This window comes from Anopheles arabiensis, chromosome X (genome assembly GCF_016920715.1).
Source record: "Anopheles arabiensis isolate DONGOLA chromosome X, AaraD3, whole genome shotgun sequence".
Taxonomy (NCBI): domain Eukaryota; kingdom Metazoa; phylum Arthropoda; class Insecta; order Diptera; family Culicidae; genus Anopheles; species Anopheles arabiensis.
In genome coordinates this window covers 21,351,980-21,377,585 of record NC_053519.1, presented here as the reverse complement: position 1 = coordinate 21,377,585, position 25,606 = coordinate 21,351,980, and the positions used below count along the sequence as shown (strand labels likewise).

At 42.1% G+C, this 25,606-nt stretch overlaps 1 protein-coding gene across 10 annotated transcripts in view; it reads left to right on the top strand.

Moving 5' to 3' along the window:
- The window catches only part of LOC120905760 (protein abrupt-like), an 80,870-nt gene that overhangs the window by 54,411 nt on the left and 853 nt on the right, over positions 1–25,606 (top strand). Inside the window, exon 7 of one of the 10 annotated variants that reach the window (XR_005739940.1) lies at positions 9,653–9,763. The exons of 7 other annotated variants lie outside the window; for them this stretch is intronic. Coding sequence is in view for 2 of the 3 variants with exons in the window: in XM_040316851.1 (XP_040172785.1) it covers positions 9,653–9,894 (242 nt within the window). In the remaining variant the exon portion in view is untranslated. Of the gene's footprint in view, positions 1–9,652; positions 10,149–25,606 lie in introns of those variants that run through there. 2 more of the 10 variants (XM_040316854.1, XM_040316851.1) reach the window with 2 other exon arrangements.

Sequence of the window (25,606 nt, the reverse complement as noted above, 5' to 3'; positions counted from 1 at the left end):
AGTTGAACAGATTGTGTGAATAACCGACGTGTTATTTGTTATGTCAGGAGGAATATACATTGCGCCGATAACATACGTTTTCTTAATGCTGTAAATCTTTAACCAAAGTTGCTCGACAGTGTCTGATGTAAAACATAAGATAACTCGCAAATGTGAGGCGACAGCTATGAGAACCCCACCACCTTTGGTTTTCCTACAATTTCTGTCATTACGGTCCTTTCTGAAGACGATATAATGGTCCGGAAACAACTGTGACGAGTTAATAGAGGAGTCCAACCATATTTCAGTCAGGATAATGACGTCGTAATGAGTAGTAGAAACATAATCGAATACCTCATGACATTTAGTTTTTAGTCCTCTTACATTTTGATATAAAAATAACAAATCGTCAGTATTATTTAAGGAGGCAACCCCTGCAGGAATGACATGACCGTCGTACGTTTGTGTGAGTGTAGGATCTGTACTGTAGCAATAGTGCTGCTGATGTTGCGTAGTGTTGGGTTCACGATCGTTAAGTAGCCTGCACGAGATGCCGTTACTACAGACTGCTTCAGTGGTGGTAAAGTTGTTTGTTGTTGAAGGAACAATCATCAGGTGAGTGCGTAAATTATCAACAAAAGTTGTTTCGGCGTTATTTGGCTCATATGCGGTGTTCAGCTGATTAGCGAGCGTGCGAGTGTGCGTGATGTGTGTAAATTGTTTATCGGTGTTGATAATTAGTGGGTTTGCGGTGTGGGTGAAGTGCGTGGAGTGTGTGCTGAAAGTATTGTGTGATCCAACAGCTGTGGTGATAGAATATCCTGCGCTGTAGATAGGGTTGTAGGTGTTGAAAGTCTCATTGGCGGTAGACGAAAATTTGCACCTGGTTGTTGAGCTCGGTAGTCGACAAATTCACGCACCGATAGACCAAGCGTTCACGTTGAGTAAGAGGCACTAACACCTTAAACGATAGAAATGAGAGTGTTGCTTTGTTTGTGCCTTGTCGTATAAGGCAATATGCAGTGACATCGTCAATGGACAAAGCTTGTTTGACCATTTGTACTATTTGGTCACTGGATGTATCCGGAGCGAGCCGGGAAATATACAATGCGCACTTTTGTACTGTAGACTGAGCGGGGACTATTTTGATCGGAAATGTAGTTGTATCTTTGTTTGTGCCTGTGATCATGGGTGAAGCTCGATTTTTGCGATACATATCATCTATCGGCTTAATATGTTGGTTCTGGTTGTTATTGTTTTGGGTGTTGATGGGTCTGGCGCCAAATGTAAACAACGTACGGTTGTCAATGGCGACTTCCGAGAACAAACGTTTTGTCCGATTTATGCGACGAATTTTAGCAGGGGGGTGGCTACTTCGTGGAGTTTTTAGATGGAGCTGGCTCATCCGTGCAAACCCAGTTTTAATTTCATTAGTCAATGGCTCCTAAACGATCTTGATGCTTTCGGCGACTGTTGTTATTGCCGCCTGGAAGCCAGATTGTAAATAAATACGTTGTTGCAGCCTACACAGCACCAGTGTAATTGTCAGTGGCGGATCAAGGGTATCGGGGGCCCTAGGCGGAACGACGAGTTGAAGCCCTCTGTAAATGGTAAATGTGGGGGGGGGGGGGGGGTGGTAGCGGCACTAAAGTTGCTGTTGGGAGATTGAACAGTAAACTTGAAATGCCGTCGGGGCCCCCTTCGATCATCAGTCGCAAACTCTTCAATTTTAGCTGACGGGGGGTGGCAATTGATTCAGCGGGGCCCCCTTCGCAAATCAAATCCTTCGTAAATCATCTGTCGCAAACTCTAAAATTTTTGCTGACGGGGGGGGGGGGGGGGGGGGGGCAAATGTTTCGCCAACCTCGGGGCCCCATCAGCCATCCTTCCGGGGGCCCTTGTCGCTAGTACTCTGTCCATACGGCATACTATAGAATGGCGACCGCCTAGTCCGCCTACCGTTAGGTCCGCCGCTGGTAATTGTTTATATTCCGCAATGCGCAGGAACAGATCAGCAGGAACCGAAGTGCAGCAATGGTGAAATGGAGAGTCGCACAGGCAGCAGCTGATAGATGCCTCCACAATTTCCATAGTGCAGGCGTTGCAAATACGGGCCACATTATACGGGAGCGGTGCAGGTTTTCGTTGCAGCAACAAGAGCGATGGCGGTTAGGACGCGCGAACTCAGATGCGATCCGAAAAACGAAATTTACGCGAATTTTTTGGTAAGCAGAGATAAACGCACTATTGAACGATAATGGAACGGTGTTCTAAAATACTGTGATTATACAGAAACCGGAAAATAGTGTGATAAACAGCGCGATTTTCAAGAAAATATACTGAGCGAAACGCGAATGCGACTTTTACGTTAAACGTCAAACGTCACAAAAAAAAAAAAACACAGGGCACACATGGTGCCAGAAACTCTTTGTTTTTCAAGAGGATTCGATGGTATAATAGATTACCCGGAGAAATCAAGAATTGGAGCAACTACTTCACTTCAAACTTCTTCAAACGACTTCAAACGTAGGTGTGTGGCATATGTTAAACAAACTGTGTAATGTTGTATTGGTGTAGAAATCCTATGCCACTATGTTATGTACAACTGCACTTGTCGTCTTGAGCTTGATGATGATGATCAGATTTTTGATATATTAAAACAAATTAGAAAAAATATATAAGACAACATAAATTTGAAACACGCACCCATACAAGTGGATACTTCCGTCCTTCTCAAACCTGTGTTAGGGTAAGAGGTGGGACTTATCATCATCATCACTTCCGATCATGGAACCCCACACTCTAGCCGCCGGTGCCGATAAGGCCGCCTTGAGACGCATCTACACTTAACTTATCGTTATCGAAACTTAACGTTATCGCTTATCGTAGCGGCCGAGTGTTGCTCTGTTCATGTTTCTCCATGGTCTGTTTCGCGGTTCTTTAAATGTTATTGACGATGTCATGCATGATAGCGCTTTTGTTATGTTTCTCTACTTTGTCTGCATTTTGTTATTCCTACTCTTTTTACAGAAAAGAATAACAAAAAATACATTCTGAAAGTAATACCATGCAAAATATTAATAGTTAAACCGTAAAATAATACGTTTTAGATAGCTTTAATCTGACGAAGAGCTGTCGGACGAAAAACGGTCTCCGTTTGAGATGGTAAAATGGTAAAATGGTAATGGTAAAATTTCCTTTGTTCGGTAAGATATATCTAACCAGAGACAAATCGAGTTCTCTAACAAGGATCATCATCAAGGATATCAAACCAGAGACAAATCGAGTTCTGCAAAACAGATCATAGTAGAAAATCAGCATTTTAATACATTTTCTTTGTCACTCGAGTCACATAATTGGCTCTATTGCTGGTATGGTCAGTTGAGTTAATCCTACATTTATGGTAAACAAAGGGAGAACGTTTGCACATTTTGGCACAACAGTACTGGGATTCAATTTTTTTTAATTTTTAAAATTTATTTTGCTTATAAAAAATACGATTATCATACTATATTGAACAAGCTCTTGACGATCGTACATTTAAAATCTGCTAGGGTCTGTCGTTAAAATTAATGTTAAAATGATTTTACCACTACATACAATGATAAAATTGCAGTTAACAGTGTTGTAGCACTTGCACTTAAAATAATGTTTTAAGAATTAAACAATTAGAAAAACTATTTTTGTTAGTCAACAGAACCGTATAGGAAGCTCGTATTTGATGGTTAAAGTATATTCGATTAAAACGGCTCGCCTATTATTTAACAATCCATAATCACCTTGATTCGTAATAGTAATAGTTAATTTTTAACAACTGTAAATTTTTATGCATTTCTTTCCCGAAACTTTCGCACCCACGGCTCCGGAGTCGGTTTTAACACAGTGGACAAAAAAAACTTATTAATGAGTTTTCAATCGAGAAAATCCGTAAATAGCCGCCGAGTAAGTCATGTTTAAAGGAATTTATCAAAAAAAGAACAAGTTTTGAACATGAGTCGGTCTCGTAGTACAGTCGTCAACTCGTACGAGTTAATAACATGCCCGTCCTGGGTTCAATCCCTAAATAGACCGTGCCGCCATACGTAGGACTGACTATCCTGCTATGGGGGAAATCATTTAGTCACTGAAAGCCAAGCCCACAAGTGGTAAAGGCAGGCCTTGACCGACAACGGTTGTTGAGCCAACGAAGAAGAAGAAGAAGAAGTTTTGAACATTGCTAACAAATACGGGACAAACGAATGCTACACAACGTCATAAATCAGAACGGTACACAACGATATCAATACACTATGGGGACGAATCAAAAATCTACGGGATACGATGAATAAATCGTGAGACGAGCCCAACAAATTGTAGGAACTGACCAATAAATCGTGGGGAACCCTGTAACAGTATGAGGTTAGCAAAAGCCACGTTATATGTTTAGTTACATCGTTCTGCAATAATTATGTTCCGATCGCGTTTAGACAATCCAACCCTACGTTATTGCAAAGTTGCACTTTCGGAACTCCTCCTACTCTTACTCTTTAGTGATGGGTGCTTCGGAGCGCACCAACGGCTCAGGAGCTGGCTCCGCTCCAACGGCTCAGGAGCCGGCTCCGCATCAACAACTCCGAAGCCGGCTCCGCACCTACGGCTCCGCCTCAATGGCTCCGTCGCCGGCGGCGAATCAACGGCATCGGACCAACGGTTCCGAACTAACGGTTCAATAAAGACGCCGTAAAAAGATAGATAGATAGCGTAAAAAACGAATATTCTTCTCGCAAGTATGAAAGCTAAAACCCGATGTAATTGCAGTATTGACATGCATGATGTTGTGTGGCATTCGTTTGTCCTATATTTGTTAGCAATGTTCAAAACATATCAATTTTTTTTTTGATAAATTCCTTTGAACATGACTTACTCGGCGGCTATGTACGGATTTTCTCGATTGAAACCTCACAAATAGGTTTTTTTGGACCACTGTGTTAAAACCGTGGGTGCGGAATCGGTTCCGGAGTCGTAGATGCAGCCAAAACTCTTGCAAATAGATCCGATTTTGTTCATAATTTGTAAAACATGCATTATATACTAAGCCACATGTGAAATATAATTTAAGGCGCATGTCGGCATATACTATTACAAAATATCTTTAAAACCATCCGGCTCCGGGGCTGTCGGTGCGGTTGTTTGAAAGGAAATTTGATTCGGAACCGGCTCGGAAGCGTTGGTGCGCCCCGAAGCGCCCATCACTAAAGAGTAAGAGTAGGAGGAGTTCCGAAAGTTCAACTTTGCAATAACGTGGGGTTGGATTGTCTAACCGCGATCGGAACATAATTATTGCAGAAAAGTAGTATGGGTGCTGCTAAATTTCTGGCTGTGCACATGTGGGGGCGGCTAACCTGGTAAGATCCCGCCATGCAATTGACAGCGATTTGCGAGGGCGCGCGAGGGCTCGCACGCCATACAAGTTCACCGCCCCAGAGCTCTCGCATTAAAGAGCTTGCGAGCCTACTCGCCATGCAATTGACAGCGATTTGCGAGGGCGCGCGAGGGCTCGCACACCACACAAGTTCACCGTCCCAGAGCCCTCGCATTAAAGAGCTTGCGAGCCTAGGCAGTTTTTTCGCCGCTAGTTTTAGCAGTTATAATTATAGCACCCCGAGAGCAGGTATAATCTTGCAAATATTAGCTTACTAAACACCTACATTTCGAGATTTTATTTTGAAAAAATCCACAAAAATTTAAATAGCGATCTTTTCGACAAATAACACAGCAAAACAATAATTAATGAATAAAAAATAAATATTTTAAAATATTTTTAAAATATCTTAAGATTTCGAGCAGATGATACCACTTGCAACCCTCGTAATGTTTGACGGGCCTGCAGAGGCGAGGGGTATGAGGCGGCCCTGGCTCCGGGGTTGCTCGACGAGCTGCTTGTCAAATTTGCCGTAGGAAGGAAAAAGAAGGCATGGAAAAATTCTCCGAACGCCATGATTTCTTCCGTCGCTTTGCACAGCGGGATGGCACTCGTCCATATTTGCTGTCCGGTTTGTGACAACGATGTAACTAAACATATAACGTGGCTTTTGCTAACCTCATACTGTTACAGGGTTCCCCACGATTTATTGGTCAGTTCCTACAATTTGTTGGGCTCGTCTCACGATTTATTCATCGTATCCCGTAGATTTTTGGTTCGTTCACATAGTTGATTGATATCGTCCGATTGGATATCAATACAATTGAACCAAACAATTCTGGGAAATGCTAAAAAATGGTGAGAACGCATAAACAAATATGGTAACCAACCAAAAAAGTAATGGTAACCAACCAATAAAACGTAACCCTTAACCCTGTTACTCGCATTTTCTCTCTCAAGAATTTCATTACTTGTCTTTGGCAATCACAGTTAATAAGTTTTTGTTCACTATAAAATTATTAGAACGAACTCCAAGTGCAATATTCTACGATAGTCGAAAAATAAAAACGATTCGCATAATAATCACTTCGAATTGTCTAAGATTTTGTCTTTATTTTTGTCTTAGTTTATACGCCAATCACTGTTGTCTTGTTTGCATGTCACGTTTCATCATCTACGTTTCATCATTTGTTATCCTTCGCTGGACAATGCGTTGGGTCACATCAAAATGTAGAGCTGTCAGAGCTTTTGTGGATTTTGCGTTTCGGATGGGTTCTTAACAATCGTAGTGCAATCGTAGGGATCTGGCGCTCTCTGGAGGATCTCTCGTGGAGTAAAAAATTGGCTTCCACTCTTCCGGTAGTTCCTCCTGTTCCCAGATTTTCTCGTTCAGTCGATGCATTTCGACGGTAAGCCTCTCAGGCCCCATCTTGAAGAGCTCGGCCGCCAGTCCATCGCTGCCAGCAGACTTATTGCTCTTAAGCTGCTTAATGGCGCTGGCAATCTCATCCAGAGATTTCAGGAGCACCTCGTCGTCTGTGCCGATGCTGTCGCTGCTGTGCTGCTGCTGTGGTGGTTGTCAGCCTCTCCTGCACCTGCTCCATTCAGGTGTCCTTCGAAGTACCACTTCCACCTTTCGATCACCTCTCGCCCGTCTGTCAGGCGATTACCTTCCGCATTTTAGGAGCAAACCCGCTTTGTGCCTCCTTCAATCTCCTGTAGAACAAGCGTGTGTCCCCGACTGGGAAAGCTGCTCCAACAGCTGTTCGACTGACTATTGAAAACGGCACCGCTTGGCCTGGAAGAGCAGGGTTTGCTGATTCCTCAGTCGTCTGTACATCTCCACGTTCTGACGGGTTTCATGCCGTAGCATGCGGGCGCGCGCTGCATTCTTCTCAGATAGTGCTCGTCTGCAGTCCTTTTTCTCTCTACGTGGTAAGCGGCCGATCTTGTGTTCGGCTGCAGTGCTGATGGCTCGTTCCACCATACGCTAGTGGTCTGCGAAGGGCATTGCGGCGATGTTATTAGTCGCCCTACACAGTCTGATCAGTTTATTTGGGAACCGAAACTCCTTCATTAGCATCTGCAGCTGTTGCCGGTCAATGCTGTCATATGTCGCCTTAAAGTCAATAATAACGTTATGTGTTCTACAGTTGTACTAACGGAGCAGCTGGACAGTTGTCGAGTGTCCCTCCATGAAGCCTGCTTGATACTCCTCTACAAAGTTTTCAACCAAGGGTAGCAACCGTTGAAGCAGAAGTTGAGAGAAGATTTTATAGGCGGCATTTGGAATGGTAATGCCCCGGTAGTTCTCGCAGTCCACCCTTTCCCCTTTTTGAAAGACTGGTACAAAGAAACCGGTCATCCAGTCATGGGGCAGTTCTTATATCTCCCAAACTTTGTCTATGACCAAATGAAGCACTCTAGCTAGGCTCTCCCCTCCATGTTGGAGGAGCTCGCCAGAGAGCTGATCATCACTCAAGCTCGGATATTTTTAAGCTTCTGCATTGATCGCCACAATCCAGTCAAAAAAACGCACCAATAGTAATAAGATGTACATGGCAGAAGAAAGGCAATTCATTCATTGCCTTACCAATAGCACAAGGTTGTCTCTTTAAATTTTGGCGATCAACTTCTTACCTCACCAAAAATTTGAATCCTTTTCAGGCTTCATTCTTTCAGGCCACAGCTAAAAATTATGTGTAGAAACCTTTCCCACGACACTATAATTAACAAAATTTGGTATAGGTAAGGTGAAAAATAGCTCTAAGTTCGGACAAAAAAATAAGTTTGTACTTCGATGGCCTTTACCTCAGCAAGTTTATGTAAAAAAGTTAAATATTCTGGTTTTAAATAAATTTAAGTCAGTATCTTAAGGAAACGTATTTGGCGTTAATTTGCGGTTAAGTTGGTAATTCAATTTTTATAACGGTGCTAGTTCAATGTTCACTCTGTTTTGCTAGGCCGTAAACAAATGTTTATCGCACCACATTGGTGTGCGTGGCCGTCAAAATATTAATACTAATGCTTTCTTGTCGTTAGTGATTCTTGAGAGCTTATCGTATCCCTATGAACCCAAAATCTCTCCTTGCTATTGGGTATATTTCTTTTCCACATGTTTTTATTTTAAGCAAAGTGCGCGCATCTTTTGACAGCGGTAGTCCGTTGTTTTACTTAATATCGTTAGCCTGTACCATTTACAGCTTAATTTGGTGGTTATGTTTTAATGCCCAATTGCGAATAACCCCATCGAATGGTTCTTATTTCTGTAGCGATTCCTGTGTACTGTACACAGTTTCCTCAGCTACATAATCATCTTCTTTGATTTTTTCGTAGCGTTGTTTGGTCGAATTTATCGATATTCATCCAATTCCTGTCCTTACCTTATTTTGTGAGGCACAATCTTAGCGGTTTTGCTAAGAAATCCTATACGTTTTGATCGGAAGCAGTCAAAATATTTTCATTTGTGTTTAAAAAATCAAAAAAGCGCTCTTGTAAAAAAAATAAAATAGTGGAATATGTTGTAAAAAAACTGAATGTTTAAGGAAAAATGCTAACTTTCATGAATGTTTTACAAATATTTGGATACACAACCACTTACACGCAGTGCGCAATAATTGGGCGATGTGTAACAGTTGGCAAATTACCCTACTACTAGAAATGCTGGCAATGTTAGCGAGTATAGTTATTGCAACCAGTGAAAAGTTCACGACGATGATTGGCAAGAAAATAAATTTTATGAAAATAACAAAGAAAAACAACGATTGCAAAAGATTTCTAGCAGGAGATATTACACGAACCCCTCGCATTGTTTAGCGAGTTTGAGACAATAATTGTGACACGCCGTCAAAAATTGGTAAGAGACAAAAGTACGTACAGTGACAATGCCTGTTAGTATTAATAAGTTAAAAATAAGTGTAAAAGAGCAATGGCAGCATTTGCAATTTTTGTTGACTAACTTTTAGGAAGTTGTAGAAATAATCGTTAAAAGCGGCACCCTATGCTCGAACTTGTTATTTATTTTAATTTAAATTTCGTAGAAAAATGATAAATTCATATTAAAGGTTCAACTTCAAAGTAAGCACTGAAAGTTTCTCTGCGAACAAAATATCTGCTTGGTACGATAAGCATATAAGTATATACACAAGCCATTTTTATAAAAGATATTTTTTTTTACAGAAATAATATTCTTTGCTTGTATTTCTCAATGTGTGCTCAATTTGTTGCTCATTTCTCTATAAACAATATTTTTTCTCCTTTGTTTACTTTTAGATATTGTTAGCGAAAACAAATGGTCGAGATGTAAAATTTGTCGATTGGTAATCACTGCAAGCAATCTTTGGCGTCATGTGCGCACTCAGCATAGCCGCCTCGAACCAAAACGATGTGAACACTGCAAGAAACAATTTAAGAACAAATATAGCTTACGTGAACATGTAAGAATTACTCACGAGTCGAAACAACCTCGGGAGGAGAACATAAAGCAACATAATATAGACCAGACAACTCCATAGAGTTAACAAAATATATTTCCTAACGGTTTTGATACTTGTTTAATTTATCAAATATCTGATAATTAGGAATATCTGGTGTGGTGCCTAAAGCTCCTTCAGTAGCATTTCAATTTCAATTACCACCATTGCTATGTATATTATATTACTGTTACTTATATTACTGATACTGGGGCCCTTCACGATTCTAGTCAGTTTTTTGTATGGAGTTTGACAGTTGGAGGCTGAAATCATGTAAACACTCCATAGAAAACCACACAAAAAACTAGCCTGCAATTTTCAGTCTAGATTATTCTAGCCTCAAAGCTAGAATTAGATTCGAGTAGCTGCTCGAAAAATGGCAGAACAAGGTGGTGTTTACCCGCCATGCAATTGACAGCGATTTGCGAGGGCGCGCGAGGGCTCGCACGCCATACGAGTTCACTGCCCCAGAGCCCTCGCATTAAAGAGCTTGCGAGCCTTGGTAGTTTTTTCACCCCTATTTTTAGCAGTTATAATTATAGCCCCCCAGAGCAGGTATAACAGTGCGATTTGTTGCATACAAAACAGCTGAATTTTGACATTTTATTTTGCAAATATCCTCAAAATTAGAACTAGTGATCTTTTCGATGAATACCACCGAAAAAAATATAATTTATGAGCAAAAATCAAAGATTATTTCATATACTATAAGATCTCGAGTAGATGATACCACACGCAACCCTCGCAATGTTTAACAGGTACATTTATCCCAAGGTGCATTAAAGAGATCTTGTGATGGAATCCAGAATCAAAGTGTATGTAGTCCAGGTGGCTTTTTATAATCAAATTTGAATATCACTTTTTCAAAGGATAGGTGAAAATTTTTGTTTAAACATGCTCTCTGGAGGCTTGACGAATACTCAAAACACTCTTAAAATCTTCATTAAGAAGCAGAAGCGATATAGCAGAATTCATACACCTTGGGATAAGCCCACCTGTATATTCTACTCAATTAGATAGTTGATCGAAAACTGCTATACAATGCAATCAGCTGACAGGCTGAAATTTCAGCCTACGAGCTTCAAACGGAAAGGCTCCCACTGTTAATCTTAGCCCAGCTAAGCCCAGCTTAGCACAGCTTGGTACAATCGTGCGAGATCTCAGATGCGCTACCGATTTTAAGGCTTACAATATCAATCTGTTCAATCAATCTTGCGATATTGCTTTCATTTGCTTGCAAAAAGGCAAAAAACTAGTTGATGAATATTGATTTAAATCTGAAGGGTTAGTTGTAGTACAAAAAGCTGGCGTCATAATAAAAATAAACTCTTTATATGAAACTGTTTGAGGCGTATTTTATGGCCTTCCTTCTATTGTAATAAATTTTAAAAACCAATTAAAAGAGTCTGTCCGGCAATGTATCTTTAAATTGTTTAAGGTGACAGATTGAAACTCCACGCTCAAATACACTAGATCATCGCTAAAATGAAAAAAAAAAAATAGAGAGTTATAGAATGATTAGATCAAATTAGTTGGATCTCCTCTGCCAATCACTACATCCAGTACACTTAGATTTCTGCTCGTCCATTGTGTTTCTTGTCGAAAAATCTTAAATTGAAATGTTTAAGCTTAGGCGGCGCTCAGGCAGTCATTGACTAAAACAACGACACTGTTCCATTGGTGCACTGTTATCTGTTTCACGTCTTACCTGTACCATGATGCAATACAAAACGCCCATTTTTTTCAACTGGAAAATTAAGTATTTTTATAGATTATATGAATAATCGGCCACAAGGGTAAGATTCCACAAATAGTTTGCAAGTAATGCACATTAATTTAAAGTATGATCATAAATTCATTGAAATAACAAGGTGAAAATTTTAAACGCATGTCCGTTGTAAAACATTAACAGTTCAATAATGTACTTAAACATTTTACGCACAGTGATTGTGCTGGCGCACAGTTTCTGAAGAATCACACAGGAATAGGCCTATTAGACGATGGAAAGTACTGTCACTCAAAAAGAGTATAAAAGAAGTTTCGCTATGTTCAACCATTTGACCGCCGGTCTGCCGTCACAGTTTTTCGATTGAGCGCGTAGCGCATGGCAAGAGAGCGATTAGAGCGACAAATTCTCGCGCGATTGTTATCACCCTTTTGTTTCATTGCGATAAGCGACGTAGCACATGTCGTTCTCGTTCTCTCTTTCTTACCTCATTCGTTATCAAGAGAATTGCTGAGCTTCAGATACAAAGCTGAACGGTGAACAAAGCCGTCATGCGATTTCATAAAGTGTTAAAGTAATTTCATAAAGTGACGCGGCGCTTAACACGTTGTCTGCCACGTCAGCCACTAAGTAGCTGACGGGTTTTTTTCCGATCGGGCCACGTTAGCCACATAGTGGCTGACACATTACACATTGTAAAAGACGTGTTACAAAAGATAAATTTGCACGTATTTGATCGGTTCTTTCACAATGCTTTTCTTTCACGGTTATTATTTCTCAAAAAAATGATTCAAATATCAAAATGAGTTTCTATTATGTTTTCATAAATATAAATGAGAATGAGAATGAACAATAATTAAAAGATCTTGGAGTTCATTTATTCATCCTTTACTTTTGATGCACAATCTTAAAACACTCTTCACAAAGTTGAGGTTGATCGGGACAGCTTGGACAATACGTAAACGATCTTTTCACAGTTTCACGTGCCTTTCATCGGCCCATGCTTTGCCTGTCATTGTTGTAGCATCGTTTGCATGCGCGTCACCAAAGCGTTGCAAAGCGTTGGAGTCGGAATGTCACCAACTTTTGCGAGAGGTAAAGAAAGGGAAGGGTAGGGAGGGGAGGGGGGGGTTCCAAGAATGAAATTCCATGGAATTAGCCCAACAAACGACATTGTGGAGCGACTGAGACAACAAAGAGAATTGATGAATTTGATTTAAAAGAGAAAAAATGCAAAAGCAAATGCATTCGTTTCAAAGAGTGATTCCGTGGCCTGACGGGGCAGTTCAGTGGGCATATATGGTGGCAGACAACGTGTTAAAGTGTTAACATTTGGCCATCCAGGCTTTAGAAAAAAAAACACACTTTGTACTTTACGGCATTTTCTTCATTACAGTGCGACTGCTGCCCGTAAACAAATTTCGACGGCTGTTGTCAAACTGAATCTCAAAATGGCAACCTGCCAACATCTACAAAGACATCTCCTCTATATTCCACCAAGGACTGTGTAGGAACGAGGTCAAGTAATGTAGAGCGATTTAACAAGTAGCCAAAAGATCGTTACAGCAGTTTGACATATGAAAGCCCTTTCGATTCAAATTTTAATTATGATTTTAAAGATGAATCGTGCTGGTAAAAGCAAGAAAATTATCTATTCGTTTATAAATGTTACAGTAAAATTATGTATACCTTTAATAGATATATATGTTCGTGGGTTTGATGAATTTGAAAGGGCTTTCTGCTGTCAAATGGCATCCAATAACCGATTTTGGCTAATATTTGACCTTGTTCCTACACAGTCCTTGATATTCCACCTACTTTTGGCATTTAAATTTCATGTCTTTCATGTAGTTGACCGATAAGGGCCGTGGCAACGCTTTTTCGCTTGCGATTTTATCGGACGACCTGTCAAATTTTTATATGGGATTTGGCAGATAACGTCGGACGACGAAATCGCACGTCTGACGTTATCAGTCAAATCCCATATAAATCTCATCCGATAAAATCGCATCCGATCAGCGTTGCCACCGGCCTAACTACAGCTCTGGAAATTGGAATTCGATTTGCTTATTCCCAATATGCTCCGGAAAATATTTTTCTGTCCAAGTCGATACTAGTATTTGAAGTTATTGTTATTGTTTAAAATATTAAATATTAAATTAAAAAAAAACGACAAGAATGATAAATAATTATTGATTACTTGTGATAGTGTGATTACTCAGGAAATCATTAAACAGGATGAATAAATAAATAAAATATATAAATAAAATAAAATAAAATGGAATAAATAAAATTGACAGCCAAATTGTCATGTCTTGTTACTCGTATCGCAGGATTTTTTGTATCTAAGCTTGAGTTTGATAGAAAAATACCAAACGACAATAACAGTACTTCCTATCATCTAGCTAGCCAATAACTGTGTGTTGCACAGTTTGTGTCTCGCACTGATTCTATGCTTGGTGCTGTTTTATTAAAGCTCTTTTTTTTTCGTAAATTCACTTATTTTTAAATGTAACAAAATCATGGTGAATCCAATCGGGAATGAAAATATACTGTCCGTTGTTTCAAGCGCTTTATTTGAGGTATCGGTCTTCCAAACCGGCAGGCAAATAGCCTAGTGAAACAATTGTGTAAGAAATTGTCAAAAATATTCTTCTTCTTTGGTAAAACAACCGTTGTCGATCAAGGCCTGCCTGTACCACCAGTGGGCTTGGTTTTCAGTGATTGATTAATTACCATAGTCAGTCCTAAGTATAGTGGCACGATCCATTCAGGGCTTAAACCCATGACGAGCATGTTGCTATGTCGTGCGAGTTGACAACTCGAGAGGAAGAAAAACTGAAACCACCACATAAAGGGATAAAAATAGAAAGCCTGGAGCAATATAATCGTGTATCTCCCTCTATGTCATACATCGTTCTTGCTTGCATTCATGCGCGAGCGCTTAACTATATTCTCTCCATGTTATGTATTTGCAGTTCAACCAGTGTAGTTAGAATGTATGTGTGTTTATGTGCAGCGAAATTTGTCTCTGTTTCTAATTCCACTTCCCGCACACATTACATAAACTCACCGTGCACTCTCAAAAACAAGAACGTAAGCGTGAATCGCCCCGTGTGTGTGTACTAGTGATGGGAATATTTCCGAAAATTGAGGAACGGAACGAACCTGCCAATCTGGAGAAAAAGAACGGAATGCGGAACGCAGGTTCAAGATAACCTGTCATGTTTACGCGTTTTTCAGTTGCTCACTTTATTTATGGATAACTAGAAAGTATTCATTTAATATTGTGTAACATCTTTTATTTGCAATAATCACACAGTTTCAATTCAAGCAAAGCTAAATAACAGTTTATTGAATGTGTAAAACTATTCTACTGTTAAAGTAAAAACGCTAAACTTAAGTATACCGCTGTACAGTGCATTTTATATTAAAAGGTCAAGATATTTTGTTGTTTTTGTTTTAAACTAATATTGACCATTTTTCTCTTTTTTATTTTTCTAATTAATGATTTCAATTGGAAATGTTTTGCAACCCACACTACACTTGTTGAATTAATATTTCTCAATAGAACCAGCCAGCATCGAATCATCGGTCTATAACAAATACATAGAGTGTTAAGTTGTTTCCGTAGGGTTGACATTGTACTTTACGGTGCACTAACGGGGTTTTCATTTGTCCGGTAGTGCACTTTTATTGGTTATAAGAATAGCGCTATTCCACAGGTCGATAAACGGTGTTCAATAAATTATTGCAGAAGGCTTAACGTGTCGAGCACCCTAAGTTTTTATTTGCACAAAGAAATTAAACATGTCAACATTCAAGTGAGTTTATTGAATGCGCAACGAAACAGCTTAGCACCAAACACATAGCAACTCATTGATCACCACAATCCAGACCAAATAACTCACCAATACTAATAACATCCTTATGGCAAAAGAGAAGCAATTCATTCATTACATTTACCGCTAGCGCTGGATTGTCTCTTCAAAATTTTGGCGATTAGCTTCTCACTTCATGACAAAGCTCTATCCTTTTCTAACTTCAAAGCGCTAGTGTTGTACCGTTATCTATGAAATTGAGAGAATATGACTTGCGCTGTATCCATACACAGGATACACAGAAGCGTATCTCCATACAAAAACCAGCAAAAGAAAAGAGAACAACGTTCTATACCGGATCGAAAAGAACGCTGAGAGAAACAGGTTCAGATTTCACCTGCTTCCTTTGTACGTACCAAATCGGCCCATCGTATGAAAGAGAGCCGATGATCGAGCGTTCCAGAACGGATCGAAAGGAACGCTGAGAGAAACAGGTTCAAAATGATCCCGGATGCTTTGTTTACAGCAAATCGGCCCATCAAATCAAAGAGCAACTCTCTCCGTCGAGCGTTCTTGGCCGGATCGCAAAGAGCACTGAGAGCAAACAGTCCAGCACAGACTGCAGAGGACGCTGAGAGTAGCTGCTTCACATCGGATCAATGAGAACGTTGATAGCAGTCGGTTCAGGTTGGATCGCAAAGAACGGTGGGAGCAACAGGTTCAGTTTGAACCTGGTTGGGTTAAAAATAAGGATCGCGGACCGGATTCTTGCATGCTGGAATGGATCGCACCTGGCAGGTTCGGAACGCAACGCGCATCATGTTCTACATTTTTCTGAATCTAGGCAACCAAAGTAGCATGGGAAGTAGAAGCTACTTCATAAGCTACTCTTTTCGCTACTTTTCAGCGTTTTGAATCGCTTTGGAAATGGACGGAGTCCGCCATACGTGGGACTGGCTTTCTTGCTATGCGGGGTAATCCGTAAGTCACTGAAAGCCTGAAAAAGAAGAAAAAGTACACAATCTGAGTACAGTGCAAGAACGAAAAGAGTATACAACGCAGCTGTACGCTTTATCTCACCAGTTTTCTGATAGTGGTATGGTTTTTCTCGACGAAGTTAGCTTTAATGTCAGTGGTTAATTCACTTCATCACTGCAGCCCTTTCACTGTGTATGTGCATAAACTACATATGAGAGAATTACATTGTATAAAAACATTTTATTATTTGGTAGCTAATTAAAAAACAAATGTGAATTGTTTTCAAATACGAAAGCTTCTTCTTCTTAATAAAGTTGGTACGTTGAAGCCTCCTATACCATCCGCTTTTAGAAGGTATACAGGCCTATAATTTTACTCGAATGAAAGCACTCGAGACGAGCGGGAGGAAAATAGGTATCGTTTTCACCATTCGAATCGATTTAGGTTTCGTCGACATTTTAATTCTATCATCTGTGTGCTTGACAGTTGGTTGAAGCAACCGGCGGTCGGAATGAGCGTAAACAAATGGATTTAGCACTTCTTTAAAATCTTCTCTCCATAATTTTGTTGACAATGGGGTAAATATGAGTGATGAGAGTGTTTATAAATTAATGTTAAACCTTATTAAAAACGTAGACATTGGCTTACATTGTGTGGTTTGATTTGCTCGTTCCCGACAGCTTGAGCTGTCGGCAGAAAATCCCTTGAATGTGCCTTCCTGTTAGAACAATACGGTACCGAATTTTACTTCATTTTTCGAATCTGTCGAAGGGTTACTCGACGGGGAACGTCACTAGGAAAACAATAACAAAATAAATAAAATGAACGTGCGAATGAATCTTCTCGAATGTCGAATGCAATATAATAGGCCTGATAATCAGAGGTTTGACTACCAATTTTTGGAAGGGAAATCATCCATTCTTCTTTAATGTTTTGTTTCCTTGATGTTTATATTGTTATGGATTGGTGTATAATTAATAATTAAAACAAAATCACTGTAATTCATTTTTATTTAGCACATAGCTTGGTACATCACAAAGCACGTGTAGTAAGTTTGGAGATGGTTACGGTCGCCATGTAATGTGATGAGCGTACATACGGTACAACTGATCAACGCATACCATCGCGGTAGGTCAGTGTTTCGCTGACATGTATCGAGGTAGAATAACACTTTGTTCGAAGCGGACTTTTCGACACTTGATCGTCCAGGCGATCATAGAAACCTTTAGGAGGTTTCCCTTACTGGAAACGTTGGAGTTTAGAGGCCTTACCTTGGGTAGCGGGACATAACTAAACTCTTTAAATGAGAAGTCGATAGATGTTGGATGGGCATAGTCCTATCCTGACAGTCCGAACGAATCTGACTTGCCATGGTCGGAATTGGTTTTATTTATACTCAATAAGTTTCGTACATTTGGTTTTGGAATGTGTTTTTGTCTTAATTAAAGGTTATTGATATGAGCTGCAATTTATACATTGTATCGGAGTGAGGTGTCTGTCATTATGTGCCTATGGTGCGCTTTTAGTGTTTTTACAAAGGTTGTGGAAAATATAAACTGTTCTAGCCAAAGAACGAGTGCGTTCGTCGATCATTGCCTACACTGCGCTTTTAGCAATAAGTTGCTATGCGTTCTCTGTTTGTCCACTTTGCTGCAGTAACGCTTGAATTGCTTATGTTGTGCGTTTCGGTTGTTTTCGATAAATGTCTCAATGGGTTTTTCTATGAACGGTATGGTCTGGGTATGTTGCTATTGTATGGATTGATTTGCTGATGTAATATAATGAATGTGTTGCAATAGTGCGATTTGGCTTTCCGCAGTGTGTTACAATGTGTCAATAGCTGATAGTGTGGTTTACAATAAGTTCTAATTAGCAGATATGCTTCACACGTGTATTTCGACCGATCTCTCTATAACCGCTGTGCAAAGCGACGGAAGAAATCATGCCGTTCGGAGAATTTTATCATGCCTTCCTTTTCCCTCCAACGGCAAATTTGTCAAGCAGCTCGTCGAGCTTCCCGTCCCTGGCTCCGCCTCATACCCCTCGCCTGAGCGCGCTGCCGAAGGTTTGGATGTGTTGGTGCATCAAACGGCCAATCGCTGGCAGCCGTCGTCCGTGCTTTTTCCCTCCATAGCGCCATCTCTTTCTCGCGTGTGGTCAATGCTCGCGAGCTGTTGTGGCTCCTAAAAATGCCGTTAACAAACATTGCGGCGATGAAGTTGCATTTTCACAAATCAAACCAAAAAATCGCAATGAGTTCAAACACTGCAATATAAAAATGATTAAGGAATCGCTAGTTTACGCAGGAGGGTTTGCTGTGCAACGGGCAGAACCCTAATTCGCATTAACACGTTCAGTCCGGCGCTGATTTTCATGAGCTTACCGTTCCGCCGGCATCTAGAACGCAAGCTGATTGTGGAACCGGTATACTGGAAAGTCCACTGGCAGTCCCTGGGGCATGCAATCGTGCTGAACGTGTTAAGGAGTAAGCTTAGCACTAAGATTTTGCTGTCGTCTATTGTGGATTACATAGATATGCTAAGCATCCTGCGCATGGTTGTGAGTGTGCGTGTGTATGCAAAACTGTCGCCGAATGTATGCTCTTCCGGAATGTTATGATCCATAGGTCAAAGAAAGGAAGGTGTTCATGAAAGGCGGAAAGACGAATTGAGGCCCCTGTAAATGGTAACTGATGACCGGGAGCAGGGGGTACTGGCACACAGCTGTTGGGAGATAGATTGAACATTATACTTAAATTGCAGGCGGAGGGGGGGGGGTGGCCATGGAACCCCTACGATCATCGGTCACAGGCCCTAAAATTGTTGCCGGCATGTGTGGTGGGGTGGGGGGGAGGGGGGGGTGGTAGAATGAAGATGGTTCTCCAGCCACGGGGCACCAACGACCATCTTTCCGGGGGCCCTTGTCGCTAATACTCTGTCCACTTGTAGACATACGGCATACTACAGACTAGAGATTTTCGGCGACCGCCTAGTCCGGCTACCGTTAGGTCCACCGCTGGTTCATGACGGTGTTTTTTTATCGTGGAGGTGCATCCTTCCCACTGCCTGCAGCGTATGCATCGAGCAGGAGACAGTGTGGCAGTATGCAAGTTACCCGCTGGATAGGAGCGGTCGCGCGGCAACGCCATCATTCCGCACATCTGCATGCCCGTCGTGGGTTCTAACCGCGTATGAACCGTCCGCCGTAGCAAGAGGTGACTATCCGGCTACGCGGTACTCAAGTCCTGAAAAGGCCGGCATGATCGCGTAGGCCATTACGCCAATAATAATAATAATAAGAAGAAGAAGAACTTAGCATAGCAGTCCACACTAGTGATGGGTAACCGGAATCGCACCCACGGCTCGGAATCGCTTCCGAGCATTGCTACTCCGGCTCCGATTCCGAAAAATTCAAATCGTCGATTCCGGCCGGAGCCGTCGTAGCCGTCGGGAGCTCCGGAGCCGTCCGGAGCCGTCCGGAGCCGCTAGTCGGCAGCTGGAGCCGGTCGGAGCCGTCGTAGCAGTTGGAGCCGACGGAGCCGGTTGGAGCCGTCCGGAGCCGACGGAGCCGACGGAGCCGTCCGGAGCCGGTCGGAACCGTCGTAGTCGATGGAGCCAACGGAACCGGTTGGAGACGTTGGGGTCGTCGGTGCCGTCGAAGCCGACGGAGCCAGTTCGAGCCGTAGGAGTCGTTGTAATAGTCGGAAGTCTTCTGAAGCGCTTTAATTTCCCGATATCAGCGATGATTTCATTTAAAAAAACAGCTTACGAGTAAAAGAATAGCCTTCTTCATTTATTGCTCTGAAGTTTTTTTGTATTTTCTTTAAACAATAAAGTCAAAAACAATTGTTTGCTCCGTATATATAAGGAAAAACTATGAATCAAACTATTATTGATCTTTATTTTCATAAAAGATGGACGGATGATTGATAGTTATATTCTTTGTCTTGTCCATGTGCCATCATGTTATTCGGTAAAAAACAAGTGCGACCTAAACCATACACGTTAGTCGATGTAAACAACCGTGCAAAACTGCCATAATTACGTTACATTGTTTCGTATTTTATCAAACCCACCTCCCGTCATAGTTCTATTGCTATATATACGGAGCAAACAGTTATTTTTGGCTTTTTTTTGAAAAAAAAAAAACACACAAAAAACTTCATATCAATAAATGAAGAAGACTATCACTAATATTATCACTAATATCGAGAAATTAATGCGCTTCAGAATACTTCCGACTATTACAACTACTCCGACGGCTCCGACGTCTCCGGACGGCTCCGACGTCTCCGGACGGCTCCAACGGCTCCAACGGCTCCGACGGCTCCGCCGGCTCCGGACGGCTCCAGTTGCCGACTAGCGGCTCCGGACGGCTCCGGACGGCTCCGACGGCTCCAGACGGCTCCGACGGCTCCGGACAGCTCCGACGGCTCCGGACAGCTCCGACGGCTCCGGACGGCTTCGACGGCTCCAACGGCTCCGGACGGCTCCGAGGTCGGAGTTTTGCACCTACCTTCCGGAACCGCTTCCAATTTTGGCGGAGTCATTCGGAAGCGATTCCGGATTTTTGTTGAATTTACCCATCACTAGTCCACACCCGGGGAAGGTTTTTGTTTTGACTTTGGTGCTGCCGGGTCTACTGCTGTGGCGCGACAAATGCACGGAATGCACTCGACCAAAACATGAACCTACCGATCCGAACCCATTCCAAGGCGTTGCCGGTCAATCGGCGTCATGATAACTACTCCAAACCAACAAGCCACCAAATTCTGGACGGACAGGTGCAGCACCATACGCGCACCGTAATAAACAAATCCAGAATCCTCTTTTGTATGGATTCACTTCAAAATGTTGTTTCCACTTGCACCCGCTAGCTTAATTAGAAATAAATGTGCAATATATCACACGCACGTTTGATTAGATCGTGTGTCTTTTTAATACCCCCAACAGCAGAGCCGATCGCAAAGATGCCAATGCCAATGGTTGTGTTGTCTCTCAGGTAGCGAGATCGAAAATGCATGGACTTTGTAGCCGCAGCGGATGAAAATGTACGCATCAGAATCAAATAGTTTTGGGGTTTCCAAACGCACGCACACATACAAACACGCGCGCAAACACACACACACAATAAACATCCTGCCACCTCAATGTGGGCCTACCACGCCTCCTCTGTCCTTGTGGACGGCCTAAAAAGACTTTACGGGCTGAGTCGTCCGTTTCCATGCGTACAACATGGCCAGCCCACCGGAGCCTGGCAAGCTTGATACGCTACACGACAGTGAGGTCGCCGTACACCTCGGTTAGCTCGTCATTATAGCGGTTCCTCCATTGTCCTTCCGCACATACGAGGCCAAGTATCCTTCTGAGCATCTTCCTCTCGAACGCGGCTAAGAGGGTTTCGTCAGATTTGGACAGTGTCCATGTCTCAGAGGCGTATGTGAGTACCGGTACTATATAGGTACTATTATAGTCCCAGCTTCGTCCGTCGCGACTGATTGAGGTGAACTGATTTTTCAGGCTGTAGAATGACCGGTTGGCAGCCAGCATCCTTACGCGTAACTTAGCTTCCATGCTATTGTCGCTGCTGACCTTAGACCCCAGATAAGTGAATTCTGTGACGACTTCAAAAGTGCGTTCACCTATCTGTACATCACGCCTGCGTAGATTCTGATTATTTATTGGTAGGCCCGCAGATGTTGCCACCATCAGTTTGGTCTTTGCCTCGTTTTTCTGCAGAGCCTCTCTGCCGCCTGCTCGATCCCTTGGTGAGCTTCTGGTACATAGGAGAGCCGCAGACCAATGATGTCTATATCATCAGCGTATGCCAGGATCTGGGTTGACTTATAGAAGATGGTTCCCGTAGTCTCCACCCTCGAGTCGCGGATAGCCCTCTCTAGTGCCAGCTTAATAGGAGACAGGAAAGCCCGTCCCCCTGGCGCAAATCCTTGGTGGTAGCAAAAGGTCCTTAGAGTTTCACCATCGACGCTCTAGTGACGTTGGTCATAGTCATTCTAACTAGCCTTATCAGTTTGGCCGGGATTCCAAAAGAACTCATAGCGTTATACAGTTTGACCCTGGCTATGCTATCATATGCGGCTTTGAAGTCTATGAAGAGATGGTATGTGTCGTTTCTGTATTCAGCCATCTTCTCCAAGATCTGCGGCATGGTGAAGATCTGATCAGTGGTTGATTTTTCGTTTCGGAATCCTCTTTGAAAGTTTCCGACTATCTCTTCGACGTGCGGGACAAGGCGGTGCTGAAGGATCAGGGAAAATATTTTATAGGCGGTATTCAAAACCGTATTACCCCTGTAGTTGTTGCAGTCCAACCTGTCTCCCTTCTTGTATATGGGGTAGATGATGCCGAGATTCCAATCACAAGGCATCGAGGCGTCTGAGCCGTGTTTATTTCTCTGCGCATGCTCGCGTTCTATGAAGTTGTTGCATTGCTCGGTATGCAGTATTTATTACGTTTAGTCACTTGTCTGCATTCTTCGTCGAACTAGCAAGATTTGTTGTTGCCACTACGTGGTGGGAGTGTAATTTTTGCCTGTTTATTATGTTTTTTTATGCATTAAAAAAACCTCTCTCTCGTAGTTTCATATCTGTTTTCTTTAAGTAGAGACTCGTCTAAAGCGGCTTTGAATTCCTGTTTGACAGTATTGTACCTTAGTGAGTCCGTGTTGAGCCGAAGCTGCGTGTTTTCTCCGCCCCCATTGGCGTGGGGGCGGGCGATTCTTCAGCGTATCACTAGGCCAACCAAGTAGTGATCGGAATTGATATTGGCTCCTGGATAAGTTCTGATATTTAATTGGGCCTCCACACGTTTCGGGCTAGCGTACGTACTGTACTGTTCCTTTTTGAATGGAGTTTACGAAACGGTAAGGTACACGAGCTCGGTACATATAAAAGACTTTCCAATAGCAGATGACAACGTCTCTAGTGACAAAAAGTAACTAAATTTTTCAAACAGTGCTACTTGTCCCTCGCGATATTTCTGCCTCTTCCAAAGCAGTCGAATTATTCAGTTTGTTTACGAGCTAGATTAATGCCAATCGAAACAAAATAATTTTGAACGCATATGAACTTATTTTAAATATTTTTAAACAAAAGAAAAAGTAGGTTGATTGGTAGAACTGAGCTACTTTAATCTACGCAACCGGATAGCTTTATGCCTTGTTTACATTAGTTGCGCGGCTGTTAAATTTTTGACAGTACGGTATGACAGGAGGCTAGGGTTTGCCATGCAGATCGAAGACGAAAACTGACTCAGTTATTTTAAACTGAGAAAAAGAAAAAAAATATAGCGGGCTAGCCCGAAGTGTGTGGATTAATGATTCGCGGTGCGTTTCAAACCTGCCAGGTGCGATCCGTTCCAACATGCAAGCGTCCGGATCGCGATTCTTAATTTTAACCCAAGTAAGTCCAATCTGAACCTGTTGCTCCCACCGTTCCTTGCGATCCGACCTGAATCGGCTGCTATGAACGATCTTATCGATCCGATCTGAACCGGCTGCTATCAGCGTTCTCTGTGATCTGTGCTGAACCGGTTGCTCTCAGTGCTTTTTGCGGTCCGACCTAGAACGCTCGACATTCTACTATCTTTGATTTGATGAGTCGGTTTGTTGTAAACAAATCATCCAGGTTCAATATGAACCCGTGTCTCTCAGCGTTATTTTCGATCCGGTCTGGAACGCTCGATGGGCCTCTTTCATACGATGGGCCGATTTGCCAAGTATAAAGGAAGCAGGTGAAATCTGAACCTGTTTCTCTCAGCGTTTTTTTAGATTTGTCGTAAAACGTCGTTCTCTTTTCTTTTGCTCGTTTCTAATATGGATACACATACACATTCTGTCTATGTGAGTGATAACAGCCCAAGTCATACACTATCACAGAGATAACGGTAAAACTCCAGCGCCATGAAGCTAGAAAAGGATAGAGATTTTTGGTGAGGTGAGAAGTTGATCGCCAAAATTTAAAAGGGACAATCCTGTGCTATTGGTAAACGTAATGAATGAATTGCCTTTCTTCTGCCATGTACATCTTATTAAATTGGTGCGTTATTTTGACTGAATTGTGGCAATCAATGAATTGTTATGTGTTGGGTGCTAAGCTGCTCGTTGCGCATGCATCTTCAATGAACGCTCTTGAATTTTAACATTAGATCTTTGTACGTGGTCGTGGACGTGTACCACAAGTTTGGCCTTCCGCAATAACTTATTGAACACCGTTTATTGGCCCGTGAAATAGCGCTATTCTTATGGACAATTATAGTGCACTCTCCGGTAGTGCACCGCAATGAAATTGGACTCTCTTCACCGCTGTAGTGTAATTAAATTTGTCTCTCCGGTAGTGCACCGGATGCACCAATTAAACAATATTCAATGGATACTTTTAAGTTATCCATACATGAAGTGAGCCACTGAAAAAAGCTTAATCAGGGCAGCTTATCTTGAACCTGCGTTCCGCGTTCAGTTCTTTTTCTCCAGATTGGCAGGTTCGTTCCGTTCCTCAATTTTCGGAACTATTCTCATCACTAGTGTGGATGCCCAATAACAGTCTCGATTATCGTCGGCGGCTTACTAACACGTGGTGTATCTGGTTGAGGGTGTCTCCATCTTGGGACACCCTCGTGATCTTGTGGATGTCCCTGCGCGCAAAATTGGTACTTTCGACGACCGACGAGCGAACAATCTCTGCAGCGAACTGGGCCAATCTACTTCCATTATCGATGCTGTGCTCATGCAGACTGTGATAGTCAGTGTATTGGCGGTACATTGGCTCCCTACCTACTTTGGCATTAAAGTCTCCCTTGAAGATGTTGAGATGATGGGCACGTATAGATGATTTTTGCGAGGCGGCCGTAAAACAAGTCATAATCTTATACCTTTTTTATTTTAGTAGGGGCGTGAACATTTTTATTTGATTTTCCATCATTTGATCCATCATTTACCCCCCTCTCAATTTAGCCATGCAACCCATCCGCCCAAGGGGTTGGGTTTCCCCGTATACCCAAGCTTGGATAATTGAGAGGCATGTTACCGTTCTGTGCGACGGGGACGAATTGAGTAAGAGTAGGAGGAGGAGAGATTATGTTAACCTTCTAGAGGCTTCGAATCCACCCCCGTATCAGCGAGGTATTGCTACAATGCTGCGAACAGAACAGTAATCATCACCTGATTTAATTTTTTCCTCTTACCACCCACTACACCATCGATGTTCGCTTTG